This window comes from Pseudorasbora parva, chromosome 24 (genome assembly GCF_024679245.1).
Source record: "Pseudorasbora parva isolate DD20220531a chromosome 24, ASM2467924v1, whole genome shotgun sequence".
NCBI classification, from domain to species: Eukaryota; Metazoa; Chordata; class Actinopteri; order Cypriniformes; family Gobionidae; genus Pseudorasbora; species Pseudorasbora parva.
The window spans coordinates 23223390-23242217 of record NC_090195.1 but is presented as its reverse complement, the minus strand read 5'-3'; the positions used below and the strand labels follow the sequence as shown (position 1 = coordinate 23242217).

At 36.9% G+C, this 18828-nt stretch overlaps 1 protein-coding gene and 1 pseudogene across 1 annotated transcript in view; both read left to right on the top strand.

The window, feature by feature from the left end:
* The window catches only part of prpf4bb (pre-mRNA processing factor 4Bb), a 35558-nt gene extending 19299 nt beyond the window's left edge, over nt 1-16259 (top strand). Inside the window, exons 10-15 of the mRNA XM_067434845.1 lie at nt 4041-4178; nt 7631-7784; nt 7873-7987; nt 8097-8248; nt 14733-14819; nt 14937-16259. Coding sequence (XP_067290946.1) covers nt 4041-4178; nt 7631-7784; nt 7873-7987; nt 8097-8248; nt 14733-14819; nt 14937-15140 — 850 coding nt within the window. The 3' untranslated portion in view covers nt 15141-16259. The remainder of the gene's footprint in view (nt 1-4040; nt 4179-7630; nt 7785-7872; nt 7988-8096; nt 8249-14732; nt 14820-14936) is intronic.
* LOC137064293 (5S ribosomal RNA) lies at nt 6199-6315 on the top strand (annotated as a pseudogene).
* Nucleotides 16260-18828: the final 2569 nt, after the last annotated feature.

The following is an 18828-nucleotide window of genomic DNA, read 5'->3' as shown; positions in this document are numbered from 1 at the left end:
GTCACATTGTTAATTTGGTGAAGTCCTGTGATTTGTAGAAGTTAAGCAGACCCATACTCGGAAAAGCTTTCAGGAAGTTGTAAGGAACCTGAAGGAGTACAGGTCCTTCTAAAAAAAATTGCATATGTGATAAAAGTTCATTATTTTCCATAATGTAATAATAAAAATTAAACTTTCATATATTTTAGATTCATTGCACACCAACTGAAATATTTCAGGTCTTTTATTGTTTTAATATACTGATGATTTTGGCATACAGCTCATGAAAACCTCTCAAATTAGCATATCATAAAAAGGTTCTCTAAACGAGCTATTAACCTAATCATCTGAATCAACCAATGAACTCTAAACACCTGTAAAATATTCCTGAGGCTTTTAAAAACTCCTAGCCTGGTTCATTACTCAAAACCGCAATCATGGGTAAGACTGGCGACCTGACCCTGTCAAGAAGGCCATCATTGACACCCTCAAGCGAGAAAGAAATTTCTGAACGAATAGGCTGTTCCCAGAGTGCTGTATCAAGGCACCTCAGTGGGAAGTCTGTGGGAAGGAAAAAGTGTGGCAAAAAACGCTGCACAACGAGAAGAGGTGACTGGACCCTGAGGAAGATTGTGGAGAAGGACCGATTCCAGACCTTGGGGGACCTGCGGAAGCAGTGGACTGAGTCTGGAGTAGAAACATCCAGAGCCACCGTGCACAGGCATGTGCAGGAGATGGGCTACAGGTGCCACATTCCCCAGGTCACGCCACTTTGGGCTACAGAGAAGCAGCACTGGACTGATGCTCAGTGGTCCAAAGTACTTTTTTCGGATGAAAGCTAATTTTACATGTTCTTACGAAAATCAAGGTGCCAGAGTCTGGAGGAAGATTGGGGAGAAGGAAATGCCAAAATGCCTGAAGTCCAGTGTCAAGTACCCACAGTCAGTGATGGTCTGAGGGTGCTATGTCAGCTGCTGGTGTTGGTCCACTGTGTTTTATCAAGGGCAGGGTCAATACAGCTAGCTATCAGGAGATTTTGGAGCACTTCATGCTTCCATCTGCTGAAAATCTTTATGGAGATGAAGATTTCGTTTTTCAGCACAACCTGGAACCTGCTCACAGTGCCAAAACCACTGGTAAATGATTTACTGACCATGGTATTACTGTGCTCAATTGGCCTGCCAACTCTCCTGACCTGAACCCCATTGTGAAGAGCAAGTTGAGAGTCGCAAGACCCAACACTCTGGATGAGCTTAAGGCCGCTATCGAAGCATCCTGGGCCTCCATAACACCTCGGCAGTGCCACAGGCTGATTGCCTCCATGCCACGCCGCATTGAAGCAGTAATTTCTGCAAAAGGATTCCCGAACAAGTATTGAGTGCATAACTGAACATAATTATTTGAAGGTTGACTTTTTTTGTATTAAAAACACTTTTCTTTTATTGGTCGGATGAAATATGCTAATTTTTTGAGATAGGAATTTTGGGTTCCCTTTCAGTCGGTCACAGAAGGACCTGTATTTTTGGCACAGAAATACTCAATCAAATGTCCAGTTTTTTTTATTTGTATTTATTTTAATTTATGAGTCTCTTTAAATACACCTAAGTACTAGTAACCATTTACTTTTATAGTGTAAAATACAAACTTATGTATATAATAGCGGCAATAACAATCCTTTCAATTATAAATTGACAGCGTGTTTTATTCTTGTTGGATAAACATTCTGTAAGTAACTGACGTTTACAATATTTTTCTCCCAATTCACCAGCCAGACGGCCACATACTTTCATGTATTTTGGGATCACAACGGGTGCTGCTCTAGCTCTCCATACGCATAGCTTCTGTGCGTAGGCAGTGGGGAACCGATCAGCAAAACTTTTCTGCGGTCAAATCAGCAGGATCAAAACTTCTGCAATTGTATTTTCCTTTAACTAAGTCAAGAGTGTCAACAACGCACATCAAGAAACTAATTATTTTACAATTTAAGATAGCCCGTTGAGCAGGGCAGTGATACATTTTGGTAGCCTGACTAGAAAACACGTTAGTCCCGGGACGTCGGGCAGGCGATTTTGCGGCCTATTCAAGGATATGCATTATTGCATAGTTAAAACTACACATGTCTAAAAGGAGCCCTATGTGGAGGATGTCATTGTCAAGAGCCCTATGTGGAGGATGTCATTGTCCAGGAAAAGAAAAGTTGACGAAGAAAATACTTTTCAGAGATGACTGGACAGAGAGGTATGCATTCATTTTGCCCCAATCCAGCACAAAGCCATTCTGTTTGATTTGTAACGAGACAGTTGGAGTTGCGAAGAGTGGAAATGTCAAACGGCATTATAAAAACAAAACACGGTAAATTTTGAATGCAAAAGGCATCTTTTTTCCATAAAATGAATGCTGATTTGTTATACATGTTTATTAAAAACATGTTTTGTAATTACCATTAATTCTGGACCTTTGTCATTAATGAAAATTCATATTTGGACCTTTGAATGTAGACTTTAACTCAATGCCTTTCAAAGGTCGCAGAGGGCCTCAGATTACTATTGTTCAACATTCACTGCTCGTTAAAACATTACACACTTACTTTATCTGGACAAACTCGGTATCATCAGACAGATTAAAGACTCCAGCTTCAATAAAACTGGGTTGCAGTGACATTAATTTCTTAATTTATGTCAGGAGTGCATTATAATCGATCTGTTATGAACGATATTTTGAATGAAATATCAGACGCACATTAATTGTCTCGTCTGCAGCAGCTCATTTGTATTCACACAGATCGCAAAGAATAGCTTTCAGTTTAGCTCTTAGTTCAAAAGTGCTCCTATTTGAGAAATATTGACATATCACATGTTTGCAAAATATTTCGACATACAGAATGCCATTTCTATTCATTTCTCACTGAATTGTCCGATCTGAAGGAATTGAAACATGCACGGCTCTCTCTGGGTCTCCTCTTAATGATATGCGGCAGATATTTGGGCGGCAGTGGCTCAGTGGTTCATGTAGGTTGTCTACATGGTGGTTCAATCCCCGGTTCCACCTGACCAAGTGTGGAGGTGTCCACGAGCAAGACACCTAACCCCTGCTGCTCCCGATGAACTGGATGGTGCCTTACATGGCTGACATTGCCCTCGGTGTATGGTGGGTGAATGTGAGGCAAAAATGTAAAGCGCTTTGGATGGCCATAGGGTCTGTTAAAAGCGCTATATAAATGCAGTCCATTTACCATGAGTCATCAGGCGTTCATTTGCTCACTGAGCTGTCAATAATGACATGCTCAATACTGCCCTCCACATGACGCGCTCCTCCTGTGTGGACACTTCCTCATTCTGGCTCTGTGAAGAACGAGCCTATTCTACATTTCTATGCATGAACTAAGAAGCTAATAAACACACCATAACTATGGAATAAGGTTTTTGTGTTTTTTGTTTTGTTTTTTTTTCTTCCATGTGATTTCAGCTATTTCTCTAATATTTATATAGCGCTTTTACAATGACGATTGTTTCAAAGCAGCTTCACAGTGTTAAACAGGAAAATATTAGTCGCTCTGGTGAAAATGATGTTATCAGCTTATTTTAATTTATCATATAGTGACAATGTGGGCAGATCAGTGATGTAGTTGATACAGTTAATTTAGTAATTCATTTTATTTTGATATTTAATTGAAAACTTAGATTAAAAAATGTCAGTGTCCCCAACTGAGCAAGCCAAGCCAAAAGTGACAGTGGAAAGGAACAAAACTCTATCAGGGCATGATGGAGAAAAATAGACTTTGGGAGAAACCAGGCTCAGTCCGGGGTGCCAGTTCTCCTCTGGCCTATTAACAAATAGTGTATGATTATTAGTGGGTTGCAGATCTTGTGTTTTATTGGTGGTTGTCTCCCCACAGCATCATTTTGTGGGGCTTTGCAAACCTGTATTAACTCTAGTGTGGAATGTTTCTACAATATTCACTCATCATGATAGTTCATTTGTTTAATAAATTCTTTGTGGAATTAAAATATTTATTTCTAAAGCTACATTTTCATTTATCAATGTAATTCTTTTCTTTTCAGGCAGAAGACGGGACTGAAGGAGCTTGAGTTTCTGAAGAAGCTGAATGATGCAGATCCTGATGATAAATTCCATTGTTTGCGTCTCTTCAGACACTTTTACCATAAACAGCATCTCTGTTTGGTATTTGAACCCCTCAGGTACTTCAGATTTCTCTCTCTCACTCTCTCTCGCTCGCTCTCTTTGTGCATGGGAGAGTGTTGTTAAAAATGGATAAATATCTGTGAGCATCCTCAATACATCACATTAGAAAATTGGTTGACCCAAACATGAGATGTCTATGAAAATATGAACATATGACTAAAAAAAAAAGCTAGATTATGATGCATAAATATCTTTGGGGGAAAAAATAATAACTGTCTCAAATAACCCAGTCAATAATATTAGACATTGTATTTAAACTGAAACTGAACAACACTCTGCAGAGCTTTGCTAGCGAATTAATAAACTCAATCAAACATATCCTATATGAGATTAATCAGATATACAGTGGGGCAAAAAAGCTTTAGTCAGCCGCCAATTGTTCAAGTTCTCCCACTTAAAAATTAGGCCTGTAATTTTCATCATATGTACGCTTCAACTATGAGAGACAGAATGAGAAAATAAATCCAGAAAATCACAGTCTGATTTTTAAAGGATTTATTTGCAAATTATGGTGGAAAACACGTATTTGGTTAATAACAAAAGTTCCAACTTTGGGAGCAATTATTAGAAAATGGAAGACATACAAGACCACTGATAATCTCCCTTGATCTGGAGCTCCACGTAAGATCTCACCCCATTGATCAAAATGATCACAAGAATGGTGAGCAAAAATCCCAGAACTACTTACTGAATGACTTGCAAAGAGCTGGGACAAAAGCTGCTTTGGGGCTGTTTTTCTGCAAAGACACCAGGACGACTGATCCGTGTAAAGGAAAGAATGAATGGGGCCATGCATCGTGAGATTTTAAGTTAAAACCTCCTTCCATCAGCAAGGGCATTGAAGATGAAATGTGGCTGGGTCTTTCTGCGACCTAGAGAAAACATTTGACATCTGTCATTATCATTGGCATATAACAAAGTATTTAGATGAACTTTTGTTATTAACCAAAAACTTATTTTACACCATAATTTGCAAAAAAATTATTTAAATCAGACAATGGTAGCATTTACATGCACGTTCTTAAACCGATTATGCCCAATAAGCCGACAATGAACATGGTCATGTAAATGCGGTAACTCGTTTTCTTTTATCGGAGTAAGGTCATAAACCGGTCGGGACAGGTCATTTTTTTTGCCTCTTACCCCAATTTTACACTGCATGTAAACGCATTTACCTGCTTTCTGTCAGCTTATTGAAGTGTGCATTTGATAGGTGACAAATGCAAACTTAGAGCAGATTTAAATGCATCCAGTCAGAGCAAGCTAGCGTTTTGCATGAAAAAGAACATGTATCACAAACGCAGACTTTTTTGAAACCCAATTTTTTTTAAAGATTTCTTCTCATCTCATCCAGCAGAAGTAGAAGTGGTGCAGTGAAAATGTTGCATCTGTAACTGCATGAGGGATAATCTGAGCCGTAAATCTTCCGCTGACACGATGCACGCTTTATTTAACATCACAACTGACGTAACATTTGGAATACCCAGAGTCAGATAGACATTCTTTGATGTCACTACAAGGAAATAACCGGGTTTACTAATAAAGGCACGTAAATAGTTTACTTGCATTGTCAGTTTACTGGTTTGCTTGCAAACGGGGAATACTGGTTATTTCAATAAGCTGATATTTGTGAGTTATCAGCTTACGGGTATATAAATGGATCCAATGTGATTTTTCTTTAAATAAAACATAGGTGTACTGTTAAAAAATATGAGACGGAAATACCACTGCTACATTATTAATAACTGATGTTTTGGCAAAGGACTAGCCTATCTAAAAAGAATATAACAGTCTCAAATAACCCATAGTCAATAATGTCGGGCATTGCATTTGAGCTGAAACTGAAGAGAATGAACACCAGCTGATATAACGATAGTGCTTTGTTAGTTGGTTTTTAAAATCAACCAAACATTTTTCTATATGAGATTAATCAGATATAGACAACATAAAAGTAATCTTACAACTTGCATCTGTGGAAAAGGACACTGATCTGCGCACAAACTTGCCCGCACTCTTGCCAGCAGCCATATCACCCTGTAGCCCAAGACTGGTTTCCCACTGAAGCTAAGCAGGGCTGAGCCTGGTCAGTACCTGGATGGGAGACCAACTGGGAAAACCAGGTTGCTGCTGGTAGAGGTGTTAGTGAGGCCAGCAGGGGGCGCTCAACCTGTGGTCTGTGTGGGGCCTAACACCCCAGTATAGTGATGGGGACACTATACTGACAAAGAGCACCGTCTTTCGGATGAGACGTTAAACTGAGGTCCTGACTCTCTGTGGTCGTTAAAAATCCCAGGATGTCCTTTGATAAAGAGTAGGGGTGTAACCCCGGCATCCTGGCCAAATTTGCCCACTGGCCCCTGTCCATCATGGCCTCCTAATAATCCCCATATCCTGATTGGCTTCATCACTCGGTCTCCTCTCCACCAATCAGCTGGTGTGTGGTGAGCGTTCTGGCGCAATATGGCTGCCGTCGCATCATCCAGGTGGATGCTGCACATTGGTGGTGGTTGAGGAGATTCCCCCTTCCATGTAAAGTGCTTTCAGTGCCTAGAAAAGCGCTATATAAATGTAACGAATTATTATTATTATTATATAACTCGTATATCTTGTATAACAATAATCTTGGGGGTGGACTCGTTTAAAGTATGGTAATGTCATCGTCAGGTTTCTGTCAAGCACAGCACATCAAGGTTATGATCTGTAATTATATAAGCACTTTTGAGGAAAGGGATCGAATATTCAGCAGCCTGAGCTTTATCATTCGTTCATCTTTATAATGTCTGGGGTTTTTTTTATTTGTTGAACATCAATTAAGTTTTTATCCTTAAATGGGTTCAAGATTTTTTTTTCCCTGTTTACTAGTTCGGGGAACCAGACACAGTCTTTGTGATATCTAGGTGAAAGACTTTTGTGGTGTGCGAAAGCTAGCAGACGGTCATTTAAGCCAGGGCTCCAGTTATTCAAGGTTCACCTCTAAGACTATAGCAAACGGTGCGGAACACACCGAAAAAAGTCAGCTGACGCTCAAAAAAATCAGACCTTGTGTGTCGCCTTTGGTTTGGCTTGATCAGTTGGGGACACTAAAATTATGATCCAAGTTATTCTACTAAATATACAATTTAAATGTATTAAATAGGTCATTTTATTCTATAAACTATCCAAATCAAATTAGCCAAATAAAATTTTGTTGCAATATTGTCCTGTTTAACACTGTGAAGCTGCTTTGAAACAATCATCATTGTAAAAGTGCTATATAAATAAAGTTGATTGATTGATTGTCCCTGGCTTAAAACACAAAGAATTATATTTCAGTGGTGTTCTCAATATGAGGTTATTCATATGGCAGATTGATGCTGCACATCTTGCACTTAACTGTTTTTTTTCATGATCAGAGTGATTCCAAGGCACTTATTCTCTTGCTGTTTTTTGTCATATTTGTGTCTCACAGTATGAATCTGCGAGAAGTGCTGAAGAAGTATGGTAAAGATGTGGGGCTACACATCAAGGCAGTGCGTTCCTACAGTCAGCAGCTTTTTCTGGCCCTCAAACTACTCAAACGCTGCAATATCCTCCATGCTGACATCAAACCAGACAACATACTGGTTAGCATCATCTATGTGGCCCCTATTTATTTATTCATTCATTCATTCAAACAATCAATCACTCACTCACTCAACTCTCTGTCTGCAGGTGAATGAGTCAAAGACCATTCTTAAACTCTGTGATTTCGGCTCCGCATCCCATGTCGCCGACAATGAAATCACTCCCTACCTAGTCAGCAGATTTTATAGGGCACCTGAAATCGGTAAGTTGCACTGTAATTGTGTGATTATAGTGCATACAGTTAAAGCAGAACATGTGAACTGATTCTGTGTGGGCATGGTAATTGGATATAACTCTCTCTTCCTACCTAGTCATTGGTAAACCATATGATTATGGCATTGATATGTGGTCAGTCGGCTGTACCCTGTATGAGCTGTACACAGGGAAGATCTTGTTCCCTGGCTCCTCCAACAACCACATGCTGAAACTGGCCATGGATGTGAAGGGCAAGATGCCAAACAAGGTACTGGATATTCACGGGGATTACACACTGGTTCTTTGTCATAAACAAATAATAATCTTATCTGAGATTATCCTACTGCTTATAAAACATTCACTACTAGCCTTATAACCAGTTTAGAAGAAGAGCATCTCAAACTGAGTAGCTGAAGACATTACTGTAGCTATAACCCTCAAATCTTTGCCTGCCATTGACAGAGATTTCCGACACTATTATACGCTAGGGAGCACTATTATGCATCTTTCTGAAAGGGTACATAATCTCAAGCGATCAATACACACATAAAAATATCCAATAATTAAGCCTATAAATCAAAACTTGAATGTTACTGTATAAAATGGTGACCCAGGAAGAGATATGGGGGGGGGGGGGGGGGGTTGATGCAGTGAATTAATCCATCTATGTTTTGATCAATGTTCTGAATCTAATCCAAACATAGTCATTTATAATAACGCAAAAAAAATTCCTCAGCTTTGTTTTTGAAACGTTGCTTTTTTTATGAAACCATCCCACAATCAAGTGTTGATTTAAAAAAAAAAATGCATGAAGCTAGGTTAAATTTCGTGGTGGACCGTTATCGGCTGTTATAAGAGACTTATCGGCTATGATTACTTTCACCTTAATATTTTAGCAGGGATGTATACCTAGCCGAATTGCACTGTAGGGGGCGAGAACGAGTCTTCGAACCTTTGTGTATGCCTAATATGAAATTACCTCATCAAACAGGACTTGCTAACATGGATGCAGCCATGAAGCTGCCGGATTTGGTTCAGGGAATTTTTTTTAAGCTTCCCTATGGAAACTTCGACAAGACTGAGGTTGTTTGCTCCTTGTGCAATGCAGAATTAGTTTATTGTAGGAGTTTTCTGTACTTCCAGTTTTGAGTACCACCTAAATGCACACTTTTTTGTCATTCCGATTGAAAGATTTAGTGGACTGGTTACATGAGACGTTATCTAAACCAATCTGGGGTTTACATGGGGGTGCTGGGATTACTGGGTTGCTGACTTTCTATGGAGGTAATATTGTTGCATTATTCCAAACAAATATATTGTTATCCACAAATAAATGTAAAACGATTGACAAAAAATAAATAATTTCACAAATCAATATATGAGATCCACAAATATATGCAGGAGTTTCACAAAAATGAATTAGATTCACAAATAAATACAATGACATTTGTGAGTAACAAAAAAGTCCACACATGTCAAAAACACACAACTCTGTGCATTTGTTGATGCTTCCTCTGCATTTGTGGATCTCGTCTTGCACATTTGTGGATCGCAGAACAGCACATGGATTTTGAAACATTTCTAGCGTCTAGACTCAAAACAATCCACAAATACGTAGACTCCACCCACCGTCTACTTAAGCCAATCAGATCACGACCATATCGTGCTGACCAATCGTAGCACGTTCTCGCTCCAACCAATCACGTTTTGGCCAGTTTTGCTCTCAATAGTTCCAAACAACTCCGTCCTGTCAATCTGTTTAAATAGGATATAGCAGGATACTATAGCCTTTTCACTATAGGCTATTTTCAGCAATGTCTGGCAGATATTAACACAATATGTGAATTGACGTCGCCAAGGCTTTACAGTAGGCTAGCATTTTATTCTCAGGAGAGATAAAGGAGAATCTTCATTTGGGTCACGAGAGTACAACATATGATTTTACAGTGTTGAGTGTTGTAGCCAATCACGTGCATTTCTATAGAAAATAATAACCAATTAATTTACAGTGAATGAGAATCCTCTCAGTATCGATCAAAACAAGTTTAATAGCCTACAGTCTCAATGCTGAATTAATTTTAGTGCAAGTTTTTACAGGAATCTTCCCACTATCAAATCCTCTCATCATAACAGACAGCACAGACATGATTTAAATAAAGATTTATCGTGAAGTAGTCAGATATTTTTGTTTTGCATTAGACTTTGTAATGTTCCCTAATTAGCCTATGTATTTAACATTCCAGTACAAAAAAAGTAACAAAAAATATTACTTTAGTGGTTTAAATCGGCTTAACTATAAAAATTCATTAAAATAGAAAAAAAGGCTAATGAGCCAATAAGTGTTCCTCTTCCGCCATCTACTGGCTGTTTTATTTTTAATTTTAATGTTAACGTCATACATTATGTTATTTTGATACTCGAAGCATACACCCCAGGTGAATATAAAGGAATGATGCTAGAATAGGCTATATATAATTTACCCAAGAAAGGAGTTTTAAATGGTGGTTAAAAAAACAGGGAAACCAATTTATTCAACTCTTTACATTCAGACGCTAGCCTTTAGGCTACGTTATTCCTTGAATGAATATAAACGCATTTGACAGAAAGATTTCAGAGAATCTAAAAACTGTAGAAATAGCATCTGGATATAATAATGACGATCTAGCTTATATAACACAGGGTTGCCAACTCTCACGCATCTGGCGTGATTCTCACGCTTTAAGGCTCTGTCTCACGCTCTCACTCCGCCCAACTCAATCTCACGCCAAATTGCCAAACCTGCTTTTGATATTAAACAAAGCTATAAGCTTTAATTTTTTTAAATGTGTTTTAATGAAATTCAAACAATAAATAGCGTTTTGGCGCTAATGTGGCATAATGTTAAAGCCATAGGCGTTGAAAAGCGGAGTTGCATGCTCTCTTCTCCCTGCGGCGCGCGCTGGTCACGTGGCCCATGAGCGCTCAATACTTCTAGCGCTGTGCCAATGCATTAAAATGGCTTAAGCGGATACACAACAGTTTCACCATATAGATGTTTGCTGCAAGTTTTGGTAAACAGTACAGCATAGTGTTAGTGTTTATTGATTATTAAGTCAGCCATATTTACAGGATCGTTTTATTATGGAGAGTGATAGAGATTCAACATTGTTAACATTAATGTTATTCTTGTATTTAGCCCTCAGGTATTCCTTACTAATAGGTCACACTCATACTCATTAAATTATATTTATTGAATATTTTGAGGAGATCGTTTGGTACTAAATACTATTTGTGCAACAATTATTTTCAATAAATGACCACTTAAAATATTTTTCTTCTAATATTTGTATTTCTTCTAAAATTTATATTACAATTAGTGTAGTAATTAATATTAAAATAGAGAATTCCAATTCAAAGAGGCAAATTAGAGTCATTTTGTGGCTAAAAAATATTAATGTTTATTTGTAATGCCATAGGTGCCTGCTCTTTAATAAATATAGCCTACATGTATCTAATCTAGTTGCTCAAAAATATATTGCAGTCTTTGCATTCTAATAAATATTTAGATATGATGATCAAACACTAGATTTCTTTAAATGTGAATTTTCAAAACTTAAATAACTTGCATCCTAATCTTTTTAATGAATAATGATACTTATATAAGCACTCACAAGTGAATATTAAGGAATGGCACATATAATTTGACCCAAGAAATCTTTAAACTAGTGCCAAAACAAACATATTATTATGTACAGTATACATACTAGATATAAACTGATACTGAATCAAGATCAAAAGCATTACCCATGCCCCCCCCCCCCCCCCCCCCCCCCGGCCCCCAAAAAATCTCACTCCAACCTGAACTTAAAAGTTGGCAACCCTGATAACAATATATATACATCAACATGCTTCATAAAAAAAAACATCTTCTGTCAATATTCCTGAGATATTCCTTTATAAAATCTCTAAATATGCAATAATTTCACCAATTTTCTAGCGAGTGCACTTGAGATGGCCTACACCTGAAATGAATGGTGTTTATTGCTGGAATTATTGGTCGCTCCGTGACACGCGCTCTGCATTCCTCAGTTCCTATGAAAGTGTCCAAACCACTGATCTATATAGAGTTATATAGATATATAGAGTTGGATATATAGAGAGAGTTATAGATATATAGAGTTGGATATATAGAGAGAGTTATAGATATATTGAGTTATATAGATATATAGATTTATATAGATCAGTGGTCGTAACTGTTTTTCAGCGGCACTGGCCAAAACGTGATTGGTTAGAGCGAGAACGTGCTACGATTGGTCAGCACGATATGGCCGTGATCTGATTGGCTTAAGTAGACGGTGGGTGGAGTCTACCTATTTGTGGATTGTTTTGAGTCTAGACGCTAGAAAAGTTTCAAAATCCACGTGCTGTTCTGCGATTAACAAATGTGCAAGACGGGATCCACAAATGCAGAGGAAGCCATCAACAAATGCACAGGAAGCGATTCACAAATAAATGCAAATTATCCAAGGCAGAGTTGTGTGTTTTTGACATGTGTGGACTTTTTTGTTACTCACAAATGTCATTGAATTTATTTGGGAATCTAATTCATTTTTGTGAAACTCCTGCATATATTTGTGGATCTCATATATTGATTTGTGAAATTATTTATTTTTTGTCAATCGCTTTAAATTTATTTGTGGATAACAATATTTTTGTTTGGAATAATGCAACAATATTACCCCCATAACTTTCAGTCGGAATCATTTTGTGACATGCGCACAGTTTGTCTGCCGCATCAGAAATGTCAACTCTCTCCAGCAACATAGCCTGGTGTGAGTGCAGCGCGCTCTTCAGTTGTGGAGGCATGCGCTGTACACCACTTCACATAAGGAGGTACACTCAAAAGTAATTGGGACAGGTTGTTTACATGCTGAAATTTTAGTTTGATCTGTTCATGAAAAGGTTTATCCCACCCCTTTCAAACCGATTACAGTTTCATTTGGTTTGGGCATTTATTTCGATTGACGTGTATATATGGAGCATTTTCATTCGGCTTGGACTTTCAAACCAATTACAGTGCTCCATAAAAATGCACCTATTATTTGGGTAGCACACATACTCTGAATTTAGCATTAGCTAATAATTAACTGCACTTCTACAGCATGCATTAGGAAATGTTGAAATTGACATTAACAAAGATAAATACATTTTTTTAAATCAGATGTTGTGTTTGTAAACATTACTTGCACTCATGCACTGTGAAATAACATGAACAAATGGATTTTTAATAACTAACCTTAACAGATTATCAAATACAATAACAAATGTATTGCTCATGGTCAGGGCCACACAGAATCTGTGGAATTGTTTTGTGATTTCTGTGCTGAATTTTTTGAAAAATCTGCAGAATGGTTTTTATGTTATTAAGAAGATCTAAGAATATTGCAACTGAACGCATTACAAATAAAATATAAAATATTCACTTAACTTTTTTTTTAATGTTTAAAATACAAATAAAACAATGTTTTTTTTTTTTTTTAAACAAGGCTTGATTTCTCATATTGTAGGCTACATCCACTAAAAGACAGGGAAAATGTTGCTTTATCAATTTTATTGTAGACAAATCATTACATTTCAAATCATTAACAATTTCGTATCGTATAACAATAGAGCAAAACAAATAAATACCTACTGAAGTAAATTAATGTCCTTTTTTTATAGCTATAAATAAGTTATTTTTGTAGACAAGTGACGTTTCCTTAGCTCCTTCCGTGGGCCAAAATTTTATTTTAGACATTTTTAAATAGCACGCACAATTTTTTCACATGAATTAGTGCACCCTACTACCCTTCACAATTACATGCACGATTGTGTATGCTTATCAAATAACGGGCACTACAATCTGCGGAAATAGGCTGACTTTTTTGCAGAATCTTGCATGCGTATATTTCACGTGAGGCCTCCTCGTGGTTAATTCATGTTAGTTCATATTTTAACTGAAGTTTACAAATGAAACCTTATTGTAAAGTGTTACCAAAATACCATATTCATGTAAGTAGAAAAAACACATCTCAAATGCTTTTAGAACATTTAAAATCCTTCAGTTCTCACTATCTCTGAAAAGTCAAGCCAATGTTGATTTTCGTTTGATCACAGATGTAAAGTTATTCACTGTCAAAGTGACGCAGCAATGAATGGGAGTCAATGGAATGCTAACAACAGGTGATGGCTTGGTTATAGCAATGGCCGCCCCTAGGGGTGGTACGCTTTCCGACTGCTAGATCACATTTACGCATTTGGCAGACACTTTTATCCAAAGCAACTTGCATTGTATTTTTTAATGTACACATTTTTTTTTTTTTTGTCAGTTCTTGCTTTCGAACCCATGACCTTGACCCCATGATCGAACCTATCACCTTGCCGTTGCTAGTACCACGCTATACTGGTTGAGCTACAGGAAAGCCATATTGGTTGTAATAATTTTATTATTAATTTTAGATTACCCCCTTGGTTGTAACAACTAACCTATGCCCCACACCATATATGCGTCAAAGTAGCTGGAGGAACTTTTCTTTATTTACGGACATGACGACACACACAGACGAGTGACATGTATACAAAATTTTCCACGAAAACTGTCCTGTCAGGTCTAAAATATAAACACTTATAAAAGGCTTACCATAATGACTTAAATTCCATAAAGTGAGTAAATGTAAATTTTATTTATTTTAAGTCTCTATTTGCATAGTGTTTTATTGTTCATTTTTGTGTAGATGATCCGGAAAGGCCTGTTTAAAGACCAACATTTTGACCAGAACCTGAACTTCCTGTACATAGAGGTTGACAAAGTGACTGAAAGGGTATGTTCTCAGATCTCACATGTATTGATTTTTCTAATTTCATTTACACAACTATATCACATCAGCTTCCTGTTTCATACCATTCTCTTTCTCTTGCACTTTCTTTTAATCTTTCAGGAGAAGGTAACTGTGATGAGCACTATTAACCCCACTAAAGACCTGCTTGCGGACATGATTGGAGGTCAGAGGTTACCTGAGGATCAAAGGAAGAAGGTCATGCAGCTGAAGGATCTGTTGGATGGGACTCTGATGCTGGACCCTGCTAAACGCATTAGCATCAACCAGGCCCTCCAGCACCCTTTTATTCAGGAGAAGATATGACACTTTCACCTCTGACCTTTGACCGTCCATTGTTCTGTGGCCTAGCCAATAGACTCCAACTCAGAATGTTTGGAATCATCACAAGACTTTCAATTTTCTATTTTTATTCATGTTTTTCTAGTGATTTTTCTTTTTTCCCAGTCATTTGATTTGATTTTGAATCTCTCAGAATGATCTTGTTTTTATTGTACATATGCTCACATCATTCACTGAGAGGAAGAGGCATGTTTAGTGGATATCAGACTGTCTTATTTAACTTCGAAAGTGGCCGTACTGTGCAGAGCGCAGCGTTAAAAGGTTAGTCGAGTTGTTCGGGAGATATTAAAGGTGAGAAATGGCTAGGCAAGCACATCAGAGGGGCATTTAAAGACCAATTGTTTTTGACATTAGCAGATTATAATCCAAATGTGCCCCTTGTGTTGCCTGTTTATATCAGTGGCTTGAGTTTTGATTCCTTTTGTCTAATCAGAGTGCACCATTGACTTCAATTGCTGATTCACCAGGTGTTCAGAACTTTTGCTGATTAGTAACTTCATACAGACTCCTTCCTGTTGAAAACAATACGCAATAGTTCATGTTCAGTTGTTTAAAATATTGATTTTGGTGTAGTACATTTACCTCAAAGTGGTACTGTACATCACAAAAATCTAATTTTATCGACTCTACAAGCCTGTCCTATTAAGAGATTGATTTTAGGAATAATTAAATCTACAGGAACTTTTGAATTAAATATTAGTAAGTTAATAAGTTGTCACTTTTAGACAGTCAGCTAATTTACCTCAATTCACTTTATTTCCAAAAATTCCAAAGTATTGTTTTAATTTGAAAGATGTACTTTTTTGGTTAATTTGTTTCTAATGGTGTATCAGCAAACTGTTATTACTAGTTATCACTGAGGTTTGAATATTTATGTCCTACTTCAGTATACCAGTACTTATGCACCTGTTAGAGATTAAAATGTTTGGGTTATCTGATATAAAGTGCCTCCCTTTTGTGATTTAAATTGAACCATTATAGAAAGCCTCTCACAGCTCACAGACGGGTCCTGACAAACTGATGATCGTTTATTTCACAATGTAAATACTTCACCATTTTTGCTATGTAAAACATGTTTTTTGGGGGGAAATTAAAATTGTTTTTTTTTTTGGGGGGGGGGGGGGTAAACTCGAAAGATAGGATTGTGAAGGAAAATGACACCTTGAGTGTTATTTTAGTAATAAAAGGTTTCAGTTATCTGATTTATTAAGATGTTTTAACTTTTTGTTTTAATTGTTAACTGCATCTCATGTCATCTTGGACCTCTTGAGAGTGCTGTGGCATCATAGACATGAGTTCTTTTCTATTTTGATTCCCTATCACAGTCATTTGGATTTTGAGGTGGAGACGTGCAAAAATGTCTGTCTCCTGTCATAAGACTTCCTGATCTAACAACTCGCCCACAAGGTTTAGCTGACTGTTATGAAACTCAGTTCCATCAGTTCAAGTCCCATCCCACTCTGTTCATTCTAATGCAGCTTATTAGATAATCTTTTACATTATAATGTGAGCCTATATTTTCATCATACATATGAAGATACATGAAGTATAATCAACCATCCAAATTTGATAGCTTTTTGTCTCCAGAGTTGCCAAATGATATTTATAAACCAGTAGACCAGACATTTCATTGATCGTTTTTCATCCATTTACAAACCCGATTCCAAAAAAGTTGGGACACTGTACAAATTGTGAGTAAAAACATTGCAATGATGTGGAAATTTCAATTTTCAGTATTTTATTCAGAATAAAATAAATGCAAGGCAGAAATAAGTTGATTTTAAATTTCTTGGCATCAACACATCTAAAAAACAAAAGGGAAAAAAAGTTAATATCTATATTCTATTGTGAATAAAATATAAGTTTGAGATTTTTAAATTATTACATTCTTTTTTTTAATTCACAATTTGTACAGTGTCCCACCTTTCTCGGAATCGGTTTTGTATATGTTTTTTATTAAAGCTACTGCACATGATGGCATATTGTTTTGTTGGGAGGCTAAATCATTCTAGTTAAGCTTTAGACATCCATTTAGCAAAGAGCAAGAAACGTGACCACCTTGTAACTTATGACCCTCTGGCTGGAAATGACTGAAGATTTAGGAAAAATGTACCGCATGTTCAGAAAATTTAAGCTTGCTTGTGAGTATGCTCATGTTGTCATTTGTGTGTAAAATTTAGTTGATTTTTTTGCATGTTTGAACAGTTTTTACTGCATCCATCCATCATATGAATCACACACTTACGAAATATGCTGAAAGTATTTTTTAGTACAACTGAATGTTACTAAGTAACGTTGTTAGCCAGAATTTTTCTTCCAGAGTATTCAACATGGTAGTGCAGAGAGGAACCTCACACAATGACATTTAATTGCTTTATTGGAAGTTATGCCTTTGCTTGGCAGATTTGTCAGTATTCATAAATTACCCTTTTTAATGCATGTCCATGAATGGCTCTGCTCTGCAGCAGAAGTTGAACACATAAACTCAATAGAGATGAAATGTGGGCATTCACAGTAAAATTCTCACAGAAGACTGATTGTGTCATACTAATCTGAAAATATGGAGAGAAAAATAATACAAATATCAAAATAGATTTCAAAATCTTAAGCTTGTATTAAAACATTTTACGGAAGCTGCAAGGTAAATGTGAAGATATTTCTGTATTTGACGTGAAATTGAATAGGTTACACGTTATTAAAAAAATGTACATGCAAATAAACCATTTATATTTATGTAGGTTTTGAAATGACAAAGACAGCTGTATCTTATAATTATGCATGTGTGTTTCTAGTAGCAACAGTAGAGTTTCATTTTTGATCAAATCATTTGAATTAGTTGAGTGAATTAATGTCTCAACCAGAGTGGAGAGTCGAAATTCCATACTTTTCATTAATCAATGTTATCTGGGGCCTATTGCACAAAACTAGGATAAGGGATTAAGCCGGGATATCTTGGTGATCCTGGCTCAATTTATCTGTGATCCGGTTGCACTAAAGCTGGATAGGGGGGCATTAGGATGTTAAAGTATAAATTACCATGCTTTATTCTCTGGAGCTAGCCTGCTCCAGACTAAGCTTAATTCCAGGATCTATTTAATTTCATCCCTTATGCCAGTCAGCAGTCGGAAACGTAAACCAATAGTTATTCCACTGCCCACTGTACATTGTTATCACATATTACTAGACCTACTGTCATTATTAAAAAGTTTGTGATTATTAATTTCAATCATTTTGGATAAATTATGATTTTTAGATGATGTTGCTATTATTAGATAATTTACAGTTTCCCATAGACTATAAGGCTATATATAAAATGATAGAACATTAGGGCCATGAAGTTATAATACACTCCTGAACAAAATCTTAAGACCAGGGGATTCATTGCAAGTTTTACACATTTCGCACTTGTGGATCATAACCAGGTTGTAAGTGCTGCTTCAAAATGCCAAAAGAAGAAACAGGAGCAAGAGACAAAAAATAGAGAGTAGGCAATTTATTGAAATCTGCATTTAAACTCAAACAGGCCGTTCATCAGCTGATCAAAAGTTTAAGACCATAGCCCAAAAATAAACGCACAACAGTACTAAAAGTATACTAAAGAGTACTAAAAAAAGGACTCAGTAGTGCGTAGCCCCACCGTTCTTGTTGATCA